At 35.0% G+C, this 19,730-nt stretch overlaps 1 protein-coding gene across 1 annotated transcript; it reads right to left on the bottom strand.

The window, feature by feature from the left end:
- Positions 1-17,306: 17,306 nt before the first annotated feature.
- LOC132310106 (RING-H2 finger protein ATL78-like) lies at positions 17,307-18,047 on the bottom strand. The gene has a single exon (XM_059808332.1). It carries the CDS (start codon positions 18,045-18,047, stop codon positions 17,436-17,438), a length of 612 nt encoding a protein of 203 aa, XP_059664315.1. The 3' UTR covers positions 17,307-17,435.
- Positions 18,048-19,730: the final 1,683 nt, after the last annotated feature.

Here is a 19,730-nt window from a genome sequence, read left to right as displayed (position 1 = left end):
TAATGCTTTAATGGAATACTCTTGTGATTTGTTTGATAGTTCATACTCATTTCTTGATGGATTGTGCCTCTTCCTTAGCTTAATTAGTTTAATTTTCATGTCCTTAACTTAATTGTAGTGTAGTTGCCTTACTTTCTTAGATGGGAGGACAATCCATGGTTGTTGTTTGATGTTCTATGTTTATGAATGCAAGTAGTATATTTCTCTAATTTGATGATGTGTATTGATTGTGGACTTAAAGGAAGGAATAATGGCTTAATTTGATATGTTGTGCTATCACTAGTTTGTCTAGACAATATACACTTAATTAGTCATCCATGCTTATTCATTCAATCAATGACACACACTAATATTACAACACGTAATCCCCCTCATTCATTACACATTGAGTGTCTAGGAAAGTGATGTTTAGTAGTGACCTCTAAGTCCTAAGATCCCTCTCTCATATTCTCTACATTTTACTTTATTTCAATTGCTTAACCTTGCATCCATTTAGTTGGCATTGTAGTTTAATTAACCAATCAAAACATCTTTGATCACTCGACCTACTAATCCGACCTTGATTTCCAAGCATAATACACTCAATTTCCCTTGGGACGATCCCTACTTATCCTATCTATATTTATAGTTAGAAGTGGTAGTAGCAATCTTTAAATTTAAACTTGGCCACACTACACTCCACTTTTGCAAGCAATTTGGGTGCCTCTACAAACACACACTACTGACAAGTGGACCAATGAGAGTGCAACCCTTGTCACAATTTTCAAAAATTTTAAAAAGGTCCCTCTCCAAAATATCTCACAAAATAAATTACAAAATGGTCCCTAAGACAAATATCCCAAGAAAATATAATTACGAAAAATACCACGTAAAACGAAAATGTTTCTAAAGAAACTATGCATCCATACCTTTACGGAAAAAAGTAAACAAGTAGTATGCTTTTTTAGAAAAGTAAGACTATGCATTTTATGGAAATCAAATGAAATGGATGCATGCAAAGCCGGAATCAAATCTGAGCACAAACCGAACTCAAAACCTCACCTTAGATCTCAAAAACCCTAAGGTTACGCGAAAAAGAAAAACGTCGGAAAAAAGGAAAGATGACACGGTCCTTACAAGGACGTTATGAATCTCCAAAGGAAAGAGTGTCGGAATTATTCCCGAGTACTCAAGATGACCAGAAAGGACGAAACCCGAACTCAGAAAAGAAACATTAACGAAAAAAGAAAATCTGTAAAAATGGGAAAAAGAACCGGTCATTATAGAAAATGCAATGATAAAATACACCCATAAGGTCTCTGAAAGTCCTAGAATGGTTGGTTCGATTTTTGAAAAAAAGTCAATGAATAGTAACCATGTCTTATTCAAAAAAAAAAAAAAAATGGTTTTTGTTTTGGCTTGGAAAATGTTTGTTTTTAAGGTCAAAGATGAACATTTTTGGAAAAAAGTTGTGAAGCAACCCCCCTTAAAATCATGTTTTCTGATCAATCATGGTCCAAACCACAATTGTAAAAAAAAACAAAATGTTGAAAATGCCCCCAACATAATGCAATGGCATAGAAGCTAAAACATATTGCAACTTGCATACATTCAAATACATTATGTGAATAGCTTTTGGCCCCATTATATACACTTAAGGAAGCATCAAAATAGTGTACTTAGGTACACATTACATATCCCAAATGAAAGAAACATGCCCCAAACAAGTTGTATACATTACATCTTCAAAAGATAGCTATACATGCTAACATTTGCATGCTCAAATTTACACAAAAAGGTATCTAATGATACTCAAGCCGAACTAGGGATGTTGTGCATCCCAAAAAAGAGTCGCCTTACCTGAAAAGACCAAAATCAACTAGGGTGAATAAATGAGTTACTCAGTAGGATAATATGCATGAGTATAACCTAAAGTTTTAACGGTTTTGCAAGTATAATATTAATCGATACACATGGGTTATGCCACTTAACGTCTATGTTCAATGTGGAGCTAAGAGATCATCCTAAGCTACCTTTATGACAATTCAAATACAATTCACTACAAGTGAAGAATGAAACAAATTGGAATCTCCAATGCAAACAACAAGTTATAATGATTTAGTGTCATCAACTTGAAACGAAAATACGAAATCAAATAATATGGATATACTTGGACATCATACCGAATAAAACCGAACGAATAATAGTTATTTTGGGTTACTAGCCCGAAGGGAACTACCCTAGTGCACACATGTAGGGAGAACTCGCATCTTTCGCATTAGAGCCATACTCTAACCATAGTCAATACAACGACGTCCCAAGTTTCGAAAATCAACAAGTTATACAACAAGTATACTAAGTATACAATGCACTTAACCAATTATCATGCACAACCAAACATGAGTTCACATAATCCATGCCTTAAGTCCTCATCTACAATGGCAATTTCAACATTAACCTCAGATTGTGTATTTAGTCAAGCCATTACTATATTGTCAACAAATGAAATTCCATTCTTGTGAATATACAATAAGCTTCTAAATCATGGTTTAAACAACAATACAATGTCAATTACATAATTAATTTTTTTGCACAATTACTAGAATCTCCATAAGCACATAAATAGAAATCCTTAAATTATAAGTCATCACCATATAAATTGACATTATCACACAGTAAATATCATACACAAGCCTTAAAAAATGATAAACCCTAAGTCAATTTCATGTTATACACATCTGAATACAACCCTAAAATTTGTAATTAACATGTAAGCAAAGTATACCAACTCCAAAAACACATAAAACACTAAGGGTATAAAACATAAAGCATTCTCTACCTTGCTAGAGTAAAGAATCTCTAGAATCCAAGTAAATATGAAGTAATGGAGAGATTCCAAGAACAAGGCCTTAATGGTGGAGCTCCAAGGATGACAAAAGCCTTCTATGGTGAGGTGAAAAAGTGAGGGTAAAGGTGAAAAAGTGTATGAAATCAAGGTCCAAACAATGTATCAATGGTGGTGGCTAAAGAGAATGTGAGGATGTAATGTTTCAATTGGTTTGTATATATATATAATAATATTGTAAAGGTAGAATATTTAATTTTTGTGGGACCCACCCTATTACAAGTTATGTAATGGCCTAAGGGTTAACAGACCCTCAAAAAAAATTCTGTCCTCTCTGCTACGTCTTCTCTCTCTCCTCTCTGTACTGCATTTTTTTTCTTTCGCAACTTTAAAGCTTTGAATAATCTCCAACCATTGAAAGTTTGTGAGTGCCGTTTACGGTAAATCGGAGAACTCGTTGAGATCTACGCGTGGGTAGAAGCAATTCCTTGTTTAGCCAACTTTGAATTTTCAAATTTTAGGGCTTGGAATTGGGGCTTTTTGCATTCTTGGAGGTAGGGGTCTCTAATCCATATATTCTTGGGCTTTTGTGAGTTAATTTCTAAAAAAATTGTGTTTTAGCATGCTTAAATTGTGAAATTCCGTGTAAATTTTACTTGCTATGTGAAAAAGTGTGGCTATGTTTTATGTGACATATGATAATGAAAGCATGCTTAATTGATGAATTTTCATGCCCATGGTATTAAATTGTTATGTTTATGTGATGAAAAAACATGAATTTATTTATTTTTTTAAAAAAATTCTTACGAAGAATGTTAATTGTTGATTAATTCAAGCCCTTTGTGCCTTTAGTGCTAGTTTGATGATTAGAAAATATGAAATATAATTTTAGAAATTTTTATGTTGTAAAGCGTGTATATTATTGAATAATAACTTGATAAGCATAAATTTCTCTATTTATACAACATTGAGATATATGAGACATTCATATATAGCATTGGGCATGAAAAGGGGAAAATTATTTTGAAATGAAAAAGGGAAATTTTTGGGATAAAGTTTTGATTAAAGAGTTTTGTCAAAAACCCGGACGCCAAGGGGGTACCGAGGGTCCGTGGCGTTAATATGACCTATAAGGAACTAGAGAAACCCCTAGCGTGGTTGAGCTATCTGGCCCTCAAATGACGTCGCGGGGTTACCAAGGGTTAGGGACAATAGACAATCCTTCTCTCTTGTCACCAAGGGATCACCGAGGGATGGGTTACGTTAACAGTTTGAAAAGTGAAGAAATGGAAGAGATTTTGAAAATGGGGAGCAACATAGTATGGCATAGCATTCTATAGCATCATATTGTCCATTTTGGCCTTGTAATTGTTGTATTTTCTCCCAGCATAGCATGATCCCATTTTTTATATTTCTATTCATTATTTGAATTCACGGGGTCACAAGAGGTGTGTCTTTGACACCACCTACTGAGCTTTATGCTAACCCTATTATTTAACATTTTTCAAGACACGAGAAAGAGGTGGTAGAAAACGTTCCATCACAGGCCTAATTTGGATTAGTAGGTCATTTTGTTATTTTGGTATCTGAGTCCCATCATTTTTTTTTTGTATAACCTTAGTTTATTATATTCAGTATAGAGACTTATGAACTCTTGTTATTGTAATTTTGCTTCATGAACTGTAAGTTGATGTAATTGGAGTAAAATTCTAGTATGTGAGCATGGGACTATGTATAAGACAGGTATTCCTTTGTTCTGGATGAATGGGATGATGATGATGGGCTATTTTGAGGAGGTTGTTGATATTGTTGTTTTGGGAATGTTTTATATTAATTGCATTATGTGTTGGGACAGGTTAGATAAGTTTTGAAGGTCCAGAAAGGCCATTGCATTTTTATGCATTTAAGCAGGTTGTTGTAGGATCATTTTTAGTAGAGGTTATGCCGAAATTTTTTTTATATCGCTGGTCTCATTTTAGGGTCGTTACAAATTTAGTATCAGAGTAATGGTATGAAAACTATTAGGACGATGGGTAAAGACCTACATAGGATTACATGGGAAGTCATTTGCATAGTTTATGTGATTATTGTTAAAGTGTTTTTCTATACAAAAAAAAAAAAAAAAAAAAAAACATTTTTAACTGTTTATTTGCTTACGTGTTTATATTAATGTGTTCATTACATAGTCTTGTATGCTAAGTGTTTATACAGTATCCTTTTGTATTGAGTTGTTCGTACCTTAGTGTTATCATTATTGAACCGTTTTCTTATTTTATAGCACGATGCCACCACGAAAGGAACCAAAGGAAGTTGGCCTAGGCCGACAAGAGGAGATGTTGGTGAGAGTTCTAACTCCAATCCTGCGGAGCAGGTTAAAGAGGATACACTTCTTAGGGACTTGATTCCCCCTAGAGGTGGCTCCACATTAAGGAACAATGTTGAAACAGCCGTTAAAACGGGTGAAGGATCAGCTGAGCTGGCACTGAACCGTTTGCTACAGAGTGCCTTGAGGGCTACAATTGCTACTCTTCCGCAATCGGTACCACAACCAGTAGTTCAGGTAGAGGAGACTCCAGCACAGAAGCGTCTCAAGTTGATTATAGGATTTTCTAAGTTGATGCTAGTGATGTTTGAGGGTGGTGCAGATCCAATGGCAGCGGATGACTACATGGGTCAAGTAGAAACCTATTTGACTTCTATGGATGTGACGGATGATCACTTGAAAATCATCCTAGCCACTTACAAGTTTTCAAATGATTCTAAGCTTTGGTGGAAGTCAGCCACTAATCAACACAAGATAGAAGAGATGAGTTAGGAAATGTTCAAAGAGCTGTTTTATGAAAAGTATTTTCCAGTTACCAAGAGATGGGAGCTAAGGGAACAGTTTAATGGCCTTATCCAAGGCAATATGTCAGTGACGAAATACGAGAACAAGTTCACTTCTCTTTCTCGCTTTGCTTCTGAGTTAGTGAGAAATGAGGTTGATAAGACTCGAAAGTTTGTTTCTGGTCTTGATTAAAAAATGAGACCGTTGATAACGGCACAGTACTTCAAAGTTTATTCGGAGGTAGTGGAAAAGGCATTGATGCTTGAGGCGGAAGTTAAGGATAGAAATGTAGGAAAGGAACAGTGGAAATAAAAGAGGAATACAGAACCATCTTCGGAGGGGCAGACATGGAAAAGGAACAGGGGTGGTTCATCTCAGTCTCAGGGACAGCAGTTAGCACAATCCGCTCCTACTACTCCTATGCCAGCTGGGTCTGATAAGAGTGGAGTTGTTCGTTATCAGTGTCAGCAGCATGGACATTACAAGTCCAGATGTCCTATGAATTCGACTACAGTTTCTGCGCCACTGAGAGCTTGTTATGGGTGTGGCCAGCAGGGCTATTTGATTCAGGATTGTCCTAATCGGGGAGCAGGCACCAGTAGTGGCAGAAGATCACAGTAGAGGCCGTCACAGTTGGCTACAGTTTAGTCAGGTTTTAGACCACCACCACCACAGCCTGCCATGTCTTCTCAGGGTTCACGACTAGCTGAGAGGGATACTCTTACTGTGTCGGTGCAGTAGTCAGGTGTTCAAGTTGGCAGTTCTTAGGCACAGGCACCATAGGACGTGTCTTTGCACTTGCTCAGGCCGATGCATCTTCTGGTCCATCAGTTCTCCGAGGCATATTTCCAGTGTTTGGTTCTTGGGCCCGTGCTTTGTTTGACTCTAGTGCATCTCATTCCTTCATATCATCATCATTTGCACTTGCATCGGGGTTAGAGGTCAGTTTCATGGATCAGGCATTGTGTGTTGATACGCCAGTTGGGGTTTCAGTGTCTTTAAGCAGAGTTGTGAGGGATTATTCCATCATGATAGTTGGACGACTTTTGTGTTTAACCTCATCCTCCTTGAGATGACTGGCTTTGATGTCATTCTCGGGAAGGATTGGTTAGCTTCATTTCATGCCGCGATTGATTGTTTCAGAGGAAAAGTCACAATTTGCATTCTCGAGGGGAATTGTTTAGTTTTTTGTAAGAGATCAGAGTGATTCCCATACTCCATCGTTGTGCGGGGTTCGTGGACGAGGTCGTGGTGATTATTTCTTGGCTAGTCTTTCAGCTGAAGAAGATGGTGTTGTAGAAGAGGTTTATCCGACAGTTGTTCGTGATTTTCCTAGATGTGTTTCCGGAGGACTTGACAGAGTTGCCTCCATATCGAGAGGTGGAGTTTACTATTGATTTGATGTCCGATACCGCGTCGATTTCTATGGCACTATATTGTATGGCACCAGTTAAGTTGGAAGAATTGAAGAGGCAGCTCAATGATTTGAGGATGAAAGGTTTTATCCAATCGAGTGTGTCACCGTGGGGCGCACCTGTCTTGTTTGCTAAGAAGAAAGATGGTTCTCTGAGGTTGTGCATTGATTACCAGAAGTTGAATCATGCCTCCATCAAGAACAAGTATCATTTGCCAAAGATAAATGATTTGTTTAATCAGTTAAGAGGAGCTAGTTGTTTTTCGAAGATTAACTTGAGGTCAGGCTACTATCAATTACGGGTTAGGGATGAGGATATCCCAAAGACGGCGTTCCGTACTCGGTATGGACATTATGAGTTCCTTGTTATGCCCTTGGCTTAACTAATGCGCCAGCAGCATTCATAGACATGATGAACCGCGTCTTTCACGATTACTTAGACCAGTTTGTGGTAGTTTTCGTGGATGACATTCTTGTGTATTCATAATCTCGGGAGGAGCACGAGATCCATTTTAGTATTGTATTGCAGATTTTGCGGGACCACTGATTGTATGCCAAATATGAGAAGTGTGAGTTTTGGTTACAAGAGGTGAAATTTTTGGGGCATGTTGTTTCAGAAGGTGGAGTATCTGTTGATCCATCAAAGATAGAGGTAGTTCTGAATTGGGAGCAACCCAAGAATGTGTTTGAGATCCACAGTTTTCTTGGTCTATCGGGTTACTACCGAAGATTTGTGAAGGATTTTTCTCACTTGGCAGTGCCTATAACTCACTTGACCCAGAAAGGGATCAAATTTACATGGAATGAAGCCTATGAGTCTTCTTTTTAGGAGTTGAAGACAAGATTGACTACAACTCTAGTGTTGGTGATACCCGAGCGTGGTTTGGGTTATGTGATTTATTGTGACGTTTCACGTTATGGTTTGAGTTGTGTGTTGATGCAGGATGGTAGAGTAGTGGCTTATGAGTCTCGACAGTTGAAGACTCACGAGCTTAACTACCCTACTTATAATTTAGAGTTAGCGGCAGTCGTGTTTACTTTGAAGTGTTTGAGACATTACTTGTATAGTGAGAGATTTGAGGTGTTCTCGGATTACAAGAGTCTCAAGTACCTTTTCTCCCAAAAGGACTTTAACAACAGACAGAGGCGATGGGTTGAGTTCTTGGAAGATTATAACTTTAACTTGTAGTATCATCCGGGCAAGGCAAATGTAGTAGCTAACGCCCTAAACCGGAAATCTCGTGGGACTTTAGCTAGTTTAGCCATTTGAAAGTGGAAGATGCTTGAAGACTTAGCAGAGATGGGATTGTGTTGCTATGATGACGATAGTAGTGAATCGACATTCTTGTTTAGTCTCATGGCTCAGCCTATTCTTGTTAGATGAATAATTGAATCACAGAGACAGGATTCAGATTTAGATGCCATTCACACTTTGATCTCCAGTGGCGAGACCGTGAAGGATTGGACCTTGCATATGGATGGAGGTCTACGGTTCAAGGGTTTGTTGGTTGTTTCCATAGGTTGTCGTCAAGACATTCTATGGGAGTTTCACACTTCCTACTTTACAGTTCATCCAGGTGGTACCAAGATGTATCATAATTTGAGATGTCAGTATTGGTAGAGTAGGATGAAGAAGGATGTTGCACAGTTTGTGGCTAGATGCCTTACCTGTCAATAGGTGAAGGCTGAACATCAAAGACCAGCCGGTTTATTGCAAGCATTACCTGTAACGCAGTGGAAATGGGAGTAGATTGCTATGGATTTTGTAACAAGTCTTCTTAGATCATAGAAGGGAAATGAAGCCGTATGGGTCATTTTTGATAGATTGACCAAGACGGCTCACTTTTTGCCTACTAAGGCAACAGATGACGCAGAGGCACTTGGTGTTCTTTATGTGAAAGATATTGTGAGGTTGCATAGAGTTCCAGTGGCTATTGTTTCAGATAGGGATGCCAAGTTCACTTCGAGGTTCTGGGAAGGACTTCAGGCAGCATTTGGTTCATCGTTGCACTTTAGTACAGCATTCCATCCACAGACGGACGACCAATCGGAGCGTACCATCCAGATCTTGGAGGATATGCTTCGGGCATGTGTACTTGATTTGGAAGGTAGTTGGGAGGATTACCTTCCACTTATTGAGTTTGCCTACAACAACAGTTATCAGGCGAGTATTTAGATGGCTCCATTTAAGGTGTTGTATGGTAGACCTTGTAGGTTTCCTGTTTGTTGGACTGAAGTGGGTGAGACAGCCGCCTTAGGACCCGACATAGTACTCGAGACTACTGAGAAGATTAAGCTAATCAGACAGGTTCCTCACAACTCAGAGCTGACAGAAGAGTTATGTGGATAGATGGTGACGACCGTTATCCTTTGAGGTGGGAGACCACATTTTTCTTCGAGTTTTTCCACGGAAGGGGTTGTTGAGGTTCGGGAAGAGTGGCAAGTTATCGTCACGATTCATTGAACCTTTTGAGATCTTGGACAGGGTAGGAGAGGTTGCCTGCAGGCTTACTTTGCCACCACAGTTGGATAGGGTCCACAATGTTTTCCATGTGTCGATGATACAAAAGTATGAGCTGGAACCATCTCACATTTTGAGTTGAGTTGATGTGGACATTGATGAGGATGTTTCCTATGAGGAGGGACCAGTTCAGATCCTTAACATACGATAGAAGGTGTTGAGGAACAAAGCGATACCGTTGGTAAAGTATCTATGGAGGCATCACGGCGTGGAAGAGGCTACTTGGGAGCTCGAACAGGAGGTTCACTCTAAGTATCTAGAATTGTTTTCTCCTTCAGGTATGTTTTGATTTCGGGAACGAAATCTTTTTAAGTTAGAGAGAATGTAATGTTTTAATTGGTTTGTATACATATATAATAATAATGTAAAGGTGGAATATTTAATTTTTGTGGGACCCACCCTATTACAAGTTATGTAATGGCCTAAGGGTTAATAGACCCTTAAAAAAAATTCTCTCCTCTCTACCACGTCTTCTCTCTCTCTCTCTCTCTGTACTGCATTTTTTTTTCTTTTGCAACTTTAAACCTTTGAATAATCTCCAACCATTGGGATTTTGTGAGTGCCGTTTGCAGCAAATCTGAGAGCTCGTTGAGATCTACGTGTGGGTAAAAGCAATTCCTTGTTTGGCCAACTTTGAATTTTTGAATTTTAGGGCTTGGAATTGGGGCTTTTTGCATTCTTGGAGGTAGGGGTCTCTAATCCACATATTCTTGGGTTTTTGTGAGTTAATTTCTAAAAAAATTAAATTTTAGCATGCTTAAATTGTGAAATTCCATGTAAATTTTACTTACTTGCTGTGTGAAAAGGTGTGGCTATGTTTTATGTGATATATGATAATGAAAGCATGCTTAATTGATGAATTTTCATACCCATGGTATTAAATTGTTATATTTATGTGATGATAAAACATGAATTATATATATATTTTTTTAAATTTCTTACGAAGCATGTTAATTGTTGATTAATTCGAGCCCTTTGTGCCTTTAGTGCTAGTTTGGTGATTAGAAAACATGAAATATAATTTTAGAAATTTTATGTTGCAAAGCATGTATATTATTGAATAATAACTTGATGAGCATGAATTTCTCTATTTGTACAACATTGAGATATATGAGACATTCATGCATAACATTGGGCATGAAAAGGGAAAAACTGTCTTGAAATGAAAAAGGGAAATTTTTAGGATAAAGTTTTGATTAAAGAGTTTTGTGAAAAACCAGGACGCCAAGGGGGTACCAAGGGTCTGTGGCGTTAATGTGACCTAGAGGGAACTAGGGAAACCCTTAGCGTAGTTAAGCTATCTGAGCCCCAAATGACACTGCGGAGTTACTAAGGGTCAGGAATAGTAGCCAATCCTTCTCGCGTGTCGCCAAGGGGTCACCGAGGGATAAGTTACGTTAACGGTTTGAAAAGTGAAGAAATGGAAGAGATTTTGAAAATGGGGAACGACATAGCATTCTATAGCATCACATTGTCCATTTTGGCCTTGTAATTGTTGTATTTTCTCCCAGCATATCATGATCCCGTCTTCTATATTTCTATTCATTATTTGGATTCACGGGGTCACAAGAGGTGTGTCTTAAGCACCACCTACTGAGCTTTATGTTCACCATATTACTTAACATTTTTCAGGACACGAAAAAGAGGTGGCAGATGACGTTCCACCACAGGCCTAATTTTGGATTAGAAGATCATTTTACAATTTTTGTATCTAAGTCCCATCATTTTTTTTTTTTTTTGTAAAACCTTAGTTTGTTATATTCGGTATAGAGATTTATGAACTCTTGTTATTGTAATTTTGTTTCATGGACTGTGAGTTGATGTAATTGGAGTAAAATTCTTGTATGTGAGCATGGGACTATGTATAAGACAGGTACTCCTTTGTTCTGGATGAATTGAATGATAATGATGGGCTATTTTGAGGAGGTTGTTGATGCTTTTATTTTGGGAATATTTTATATTAATTGCATTGTGTGTTGAGACAGGTTAGATAAGTTTTGAAGGTCCAAGAGAGGTCATTGCATTTTTGTGCATTTAAGCAGGTTATTGTAGGATCATTTTTAGTAGAGGTCATGCCGAAATTTTTTATATATAATTGGTATCATTTTAGGGTCATTACAAAGGAAGAAGAAGAAGTTAATGGAGAAAGTTGTGATTTTCCACTAACTTAGGGCTATACACATACATAACACTATACTAGCACTACCTCTCTCTCTCACACACACACCTAATCTCCACCCTCCACTTGTCATGATCTCACACACCCTCACAAGAGTTCATCCTAGGCTTACACTTGTCACAATCTTATGCCTCATCACAAGACCACATCTAAGCCTTACATTTGACCTCATCCCAAGCCAAGAAATGCACCAATCATAGGCCACCAAGTGGGTGAATCTTCACCCTACACATGTTACCATCCAATGGCTTTTCATAAGGTTAAATCTCAAGTCTACACTTGTCATCATCCTAAGCCTCCAAGTGCTTCACCCAAAAGATGACAAGTGTCCCCAAGGAAAATGTGACACTTGACACATATTTTTAAAAATTACAACTTAGTCCTTCTCCTAAATATCTCAAATAATATTTGCAAAAAGATCCCGAAGACAAAATATCTAAAAAAAGATAATTACACAAAGTACCCCAAGAAATAAAAATGTTTCCGAAAAAACTATGCATACATACCCCTACGACAAAAGTAAACAAGTAACATATTTTTCTACAAAAGTAATGCCACGCATTTCATCAAAATAAAATGGTGTAAATGCAAATGAAGTCGGAAATCGAATCCGAACACAAAACCCTAACTCGGGTTCCCATAACCCTAAGGTTACATGAAAAAGAAATGATAAACAATTAAATAATGGAAAAAGAAAATTGTTAGAAAAAGAGGAAAATGATAAGGTCATTACAGCAATATTCTTTAAATTTCAACCAACAATATTCTTAAAAAGAGATATGGGGTTAAGGACATCATCCAAAAACAAAAATAAAGAGAAATTAGATAACACCCATTAAATATTTCTTACAAATATATTAATTTAAGATCAGTTATTGTGATATTACGATAAGCTGTGCCTTTAAAATGTGAGTCCATATCTTCTTCGTTGGAGAAAAATTAATGTCCCTTGTAATTGCATTAAATTGCCTTATTAACAAATATCTGTAGCGAAATCCTTCTTAGGGGCATGAACATGGTACTTAGATTGGCATTGAATCATTTTTACTAGTGACTGTCCTTTAAACTATTTATATCCACTAGCAAAACCTTGTACATTTACTAAATTTTCTCCCTAAAGAACTGACTTAGATTTGCCACTTCTATTAAATTAATAAACATGAATCCTACCGAAATTTATAAGCATTAAAGGTGAAGTTCTTGAACCTAACCAATATAGCAGATTTTTCAATTTTACTAGTTAACATAAGTTCATACATATAAAATAAATAGAAACAATAAATAGATCAACTAAACCCAACAAATTTAGAAATGATAATATAAAGAAAGAAATAATACCTTTGAATGATGAAAATCGTACACCTATAGGCAAATCTTCAGTAAATTGCAAATTTGAAACAAAAATATTGAAATTAAAAACCCTAAGATTTGTAGATATATTCAGAATTATATAAATAAAAAATTAAAAAATTGGAACATTGAAGTACAAGGAAATTTTGTCAAGAGGAGGTGAAGCTCAAATTCTTTGTTTAATGAGCCTAACCTAGACACACCTATATAGTCTCTAATAGCGAATAGAGGAAGGGTTTAGAAAAGAAAAAGGGATTTTTGAATAACAAAAAAATACCTCAATCGAAAGAAGACGGCGAGACCTTGGCTGGATCGATGTCAACAACGGCAGGACGATGTCGACGCTAAATGAGTTGAGAAAACTGAAGACACACTGAAAGAACGAAGGGGACAGATTTGGCTAGTCGAACGGTTGGTGAGAGGGAGGACAACAAAATTCCAAAAACAATTCTTTAGAACTAATAAATCCTACCTTTTTTTCTTCTTTTTTTTTTTTTTTAAGTCCAAAATAGATTTGTTCTTAATTTAATAAAAAAAAGCATTATTCATCTATTTATATAATAAAATAGCAAATTTTTTATTTTTATAATTATCATTTCAAATTTATTCTATAAAAAATTCAATAAAATTTATTTTCTTTTCTTTTTATTCAAATTTTATGTCTAAAGGAATGTATGAAAGTTTGAGTATGAATGTATATCTATTTTGAGGATTTTTTTTTTATTTATTTATTTATTTTTTTTTATCATTTAAGTCCAAAATAGATTTGTTCTTAATTTAATAAAAAAACAGTATTCATCTATTTATATAATAAAATAGCAAATTTTTTATTTTTGTAATTATCATTTCAAATTTATTCTATAAAATATTCAATAAAATTTATTTTATTTTCTTTTTATTCAAATTTTATGTCTAAAGGTATGTATGAAATTTTGAGAATGAATTTATATCTAATTTAGCAATAATATATCTAATTTGTAAGAGCATAAATGGAAGATTTAGTCATTTAGGACTTAAATCAAAAAAAACAATCTCAAAAGTGAGACTTACTTGTCTTAGAGATAATATTTAAGACACATTTGTTTTTCAATGTAAAAAATTGGACTTGATGGTAATTTTCCCTAGTTAATATTGCTTGCAAAAATCATGGAGTAGTTTTACTTCAAATTTTTTACTTAATTGATACTCAACATTCCATAGCATAATAAACATACATAGGAATATACATAAATTATATTAAAAAGCTATATATAAATACTGGTGGAGTCCTGAAATTATAAGATTGTTCGTCAATATACTCCATATGAATGGCAACGGGACGGAGTTTGGACAAGTTTGATAAAACTTTATTTTACCTTGTTAGAAAATTCGTCATACCAACTATGCCCCTACGTTTGTAATTGGTATACCATCTCGTTCCTACCCCTGATAAACAAAATACCGACTACACCCCATGTATAATTGCAAGACGGTTAAGATTGTCCGTCAATATACTCCATATGAATGGCAACGGGACAGAGTTTGGGTAGATTTGATAAAACTTTATTTTGCCTCGTTAGAAAATCCGTCATACCAACTCTGCCCCTACGTTTGTAATTGGTATACCATCTCATTCCTATTCTGATAGACAAAATACCGACTACACCCCACGTATAATTGCAAGACGGGACTAGTTATGCAACTTTTATTATGTAAAATAAATAAATAAATACTCAATGTGTTCAAATTGGATTGATAAATAAGCTGCCCAACTTTTAAATTACTAAATAGTGAATATCAATATATTAAATGACAATTCCAACAAAATAATAAGGGTTTTTAAAATATTAAATATAATTATATATATATATATATATTAAAGGTTGAGAAAAAAAAAGTGCATATAATTACTATATTATCCATCTTTTCAGAAAATTACCCCTAGTCATCAATTTTGACTAATTTTTTTTCATATAAGTACCAAAATACCTTCCTACTGATATAAGCAAATAATTTTATTTTATTTTATTTTTTTTCTCTCTCTCTCTCTCTCTCTCTCTCTCTCTCTCCAAATCCTCTCTGTAAACCGTCTCCTATCCACTATCTTTGTCTCCCTACAATAGCATCACAATCTTCCCTTCCATTCCTAGTGATTTGTGAAAGCATCAATCCGAGCAATTCCTAAAACTGTACGCACAGAAGTTCATGGGCCACTCCCAAAACTATATACTTACAAATTCATTGCCTAACCTAATTGATTCATTCCGCAGATGACAGATCCAGCATAGTTTGTTTCTCCTAATTATATACTAAACAATTCATTTTCGGTTCGATTGACTTAAAGCTATTTAAATTGAAAATAAATCATCCCTTCTCAATATCAATAAAAGTGTTTTAGGTCAGTGAAGAATCTCACTATTCAATATTAAAATTTTCTTTTGAATAGTGAGATTCTTTATTTAAAATAAATCATTCCTTCTTAATCTATAATTCTAAAAATCTTTATGTTTAAATAAAGAAAATAATACCTTCTGGATAATTTTCTGGATCTCTTTTGAAATTGAAAATAATACCTTTCAATTTCTTTATTTAAAATAAATCATTCCTTCTCAATATTAATTGAAGTTTCACTATTCAATTAACATATAAGGAGTAAAATTTAAAAAGGATCAACTTTAAAAATATTCCATTTTAAATTTTTATCAACAATTAATTTACTAGAATAGGTGGGGATTGTGTATTCCCCTTTTATAAAATTTTAAACAAAGATGTGAACTTGGGAGTATTGGTCAACACAATATGAACCGGGGTATGAATGTTGGTATACCTTAGAATAATAATTTTTTTGTTACCCTGAGACATATTGGCTCATCATATAATTGGAATGATATATAGAATAAACTGGAGAATATGAATTTCTCTAATAAAGAAAAAATTATATTAAATTAATTACCGCTAAATAAGTTTATCTTTCACTATAAGAAAAAATATTTTTATATTATATCAACACAATTGCTAAGAAAGTTAATAAAAAAAGGTGGGAAAAATTATCTTGGCCAATGAAAATATATGTAAACTACTCCAAGGGCCACTTTGACTCAATAAATTGCAAAACATTAGTTTTTTTACTTTTCTTTTTTCGTTGAACAATACTGAAATTAAGAGCCGATTAAGAGCCGTTAAGACACTATTTTGTTGACACAAACAGTGCCTAAAACGTCTTTTTAGTTAAAAAAAAAAAAGCCAAAAAATAAATTTAATTTCACTTTTCTTTCTTTTTTTTTTTTACTGCATAAACATTGGCTTAACGACTCTATTGCCCCAGAAAAGTTAATTTCAAATTTTTGTTTTTTTCTTTTAATTTTTTCCTTTAAAAATGAAGTTTTTATTTTTATTTTTTAGAAGAAAAAAATTGCCGTTGTTTTCACCTCTATAATAAATACATCAACACAAAATAGATATTGAAGAAAAATACATTAACCAATTAAAAAAATTATTAATTATTTAAAAAATATTAAAATAATATTATTTTTGAAAAGCTAAAATGCATCATTGGAGCACATGCAATGACTAAAATTTAAAAAGTCCAAAACGTTTATGTAGTTCTTGAAAATATTGACCTCTTGAAAAATGTTGCTCTAGATGTTTACACCGTCAAAGGCCAAGTCACCTTTGACTCCATCTCTGATATCCCAAAATCAAAAGCCTCTTCAAGATCCTTAACGATACGGGTGCAAACCTACCTTTTATACAGTGCAGGTATTCGCAAAATTTGCATTTGCTTATACTTTGGACCTCATTTCAGAGTATCAGTATAATTTAGTCAAGCATATATTTTTCATAATTGTGAGGTTAAAAAACTATTACTTATTAGGTTTTTTTAGTCTAACTTTTAAAAACAATGGTACCTTTAATTTACTGTTAAAAAGTGGGAGCATTATATTTGAATTTTTAATGACGTCGACGGTTACCAAAATATAAACATATTTCTAGTCTGCTTCTATGAGCCAGTGCTTCCTTTTAACAGGACCACGCTGTGCAAGTGTTTGACAATGCTTTTGCTTTAGAGTGGGTGTGTAATATATATATGTATATATATACTCGACATCTTTCTTTGACTAGTCTAAATTATAAAATCAATTAAAATTACGAGAAAGTGATTGAAGTATTTTCTTTTCCAACTACCTTATTTTTTTTTTTACATGCCAAGAAATGAACTAATTTTATATTAAAAAAAAAAAAAATAGAAATTACATATCATTGACTTGGCTCACCACACTAATTTAACTGAACTGAACAAACATGGGACAATGCTTGATCATTTCTGTAATTCCGTTTCAATCATTCAGGCTCTAGTGGGACAATGCTTATTATTGTGTCCGGTGGTGGTGGTGGTGATAGCGGGCTTGATGAGTTAGCTCGGGTGCCCGTTTCAATGAGACAGTGCCTACAAGTAGGGCACGAGGAATGCGAATTGAGCCACTCATCGATGCACCGAACATGAAACCCATGGTTGCATTTGGGAAGGACTCGTACACACTCACCGTGTGTGAACTCCGAAAGACAAATCACACACTCGTTGTCCAAGCCTGGCTGATTCAACCCATCTGAATAAATCAGTGTTGGGAAAGTGCTGAGAACCTTTTTCTTGATGCCTACATTGGCCAACTTAGGCGCTGGGTTGTTCATACTCTCAGAGGCTACTATATTTGTGCGCTTTAAAGCACACCTAATGATGGAATGCAATCCTAAAGCTAGTGAGCATATTAGGGCACACAAGAGGACTACTAGGACCATTACATGGTCTGCATCAAATGACAAGTGGCTATTTGGGCTCATGGGAGGGGTTGCCATAGCAGGTGATGAATAAAGAGGAGTGTGTAGTAGCAATCTTCTTGAGTAGAAGTGCCCTGGAAAATGTTGGAAGAACATAGTAGAAGAAGAGGAAGACATGTTTGTTCACTTAGTTAAAATAGGGTTTCATGCATGGAGGTATTTATTGAAAAAAGGATGATGAGATTCAAAAATGGGGTCCCCTCTCAATCTCAATCTTTGTTTCACAATCAATTTGGGCTTATAAAATAATAATAAATAAATTTGGGCTTGGGGTCCATAAGTTGCAAGTTGCCCAATTGCAATCAAATCATGCCCAAATAAATTAGGGTTTCTACATGGTCAGTAATTAAAGCAACATTTTATCTACGTAATAGTTGGTGAATGAAAATCCTTGAAAGTTGTACGATCAATTTAAAATTGACTCCAACCTATCTATGCTACATGTAAAGTAGTTTCTTACTCATATGGATATTATCTATAAAGAATCTATTGGAGATATTTTTTATTTTATTTTATACGTAGTATTATGAATATAATATTTATAGTATAGCAAATAGAGATAGGCTCAGCTTGTGTGTGTGTGTGTGTGTGTGGAGAATAACACTAACAAATGTGATGCATCTGTTGTTCGATCTCTTCATGGGAATGCTTAGTCTAGGTGGATGAAATTTATCATTTTATGACGCATCTAGAAATACTATACGAAACAAATTTCAATATAAAATTTATAAAGAAGATCTTTTTATGTGTTGGATTTTTATTTTTTATTTTTTCCTTGTGAAGTGGCCGTGGATATTTTCAAAGGAAAAGAAAATTCTGTGACTAGTGCCCTTTTAAAATTGTGTCATTTGCTTTAATGTTCTTACAAAAATATCCACGGCCACTTCACAAGGAACAATATAAAAAGTGATTTTGTTTCAAAATATTTTTGTTGCATTAAGTTTCTTTTTTTTATTTTTTATTTTTGGGAATTGATAATTGCACTCCATATATATATAGTTTATTTGCAACAAAAACAGAGAGTAGCAAAAATACATCGGGGTGTTATATGATGACGTGTCAATTTTTTTTTTTTTTTTTTTCGGCATTATTTTATTTTATCTTATTTCTTTTCCTCTTCAGGTTATATGGGCCCAAGGCCAAGTCAAGTGCTGAATAGTTCCCAACACTACATTCATTCATTCTTGCACATTTTACCCTCAGGGCATGATGAAATTGCATTGCAGTTGTATACATTTTGATTTTGTATTATTTGGGGGTATTTGTGCGATTATATTTTGGGGGCATTTTCATTTTGAGGGTCTTTGTGCGAATATCTTTTGAAGATATTTTTTTTGGGGGCAATAGTGCGAATATCTTTTGGAAATATTTCTTAGGTCGACTTTTGTGCAAATAGGGAAAGTTGGGGACAAATGTCTTATTTTGATTGGGCCATGTGTTGAAGAGGGATTGGAAGCTTGTGGAGGGCTAGGATGTTGACAAGTGGAGGGTGTGAATGTGTGTGTGAGAGAGAGAGGTAGTGTTAGGGTAGGTTTTTGAGATATATATCATCTTTACTTACATACTTTTTCTCCTAATCTTCTTCTTCTTCCTCATTTTCTTAAGCTCCACATTGGACCTTCACTTTCTTCACTTTCCACTCACCTTTTAGACTAGCTATAGAAGGAAAAAAAAAAATCTTGGGGACTCAATGGCCAGCAAAACCCTTCTCTTTGTTTTGGCTTTGGACTACTTTGCATTTGGATTTTCTAGGTTGCTATCCTAAAGTAAGGTAGGGGGTGTAGTATAACTCTAAACTAG

This window comes from Cornus florida, unplaced genomic scaffold, assembly GCF_030987335.1.
Source record: "Cornus florida cultivar Cherokee Brave unplaced genomic scaffold, ASM3098733v1 CherokeeBrave_3.0.0_Hap2_Chr05, whole genome shotgun sequence".
Lineage (NCBI taxonomy): Eukaryota > Viridiplantae > Streptophyta > Magnoliopsida > Cornales > Cornaceae > Cornus > Cornus florida.
The sequence above is the reverse complement of the archived record's forward strand: the minus strand, read 5'-3'. Positions and strand labels throughout refer to the sequence as shown.

What these genes read in the sequence shown, in the direction of transcription:
- LOC132310106 (XM_059808332.1), bottom strand. Translation starts at nt 18,047, where the DNA reads ATGTCTTCCTCTTCTTCTACTATGTTCTTCCAACATTTTCCAGGGCAC.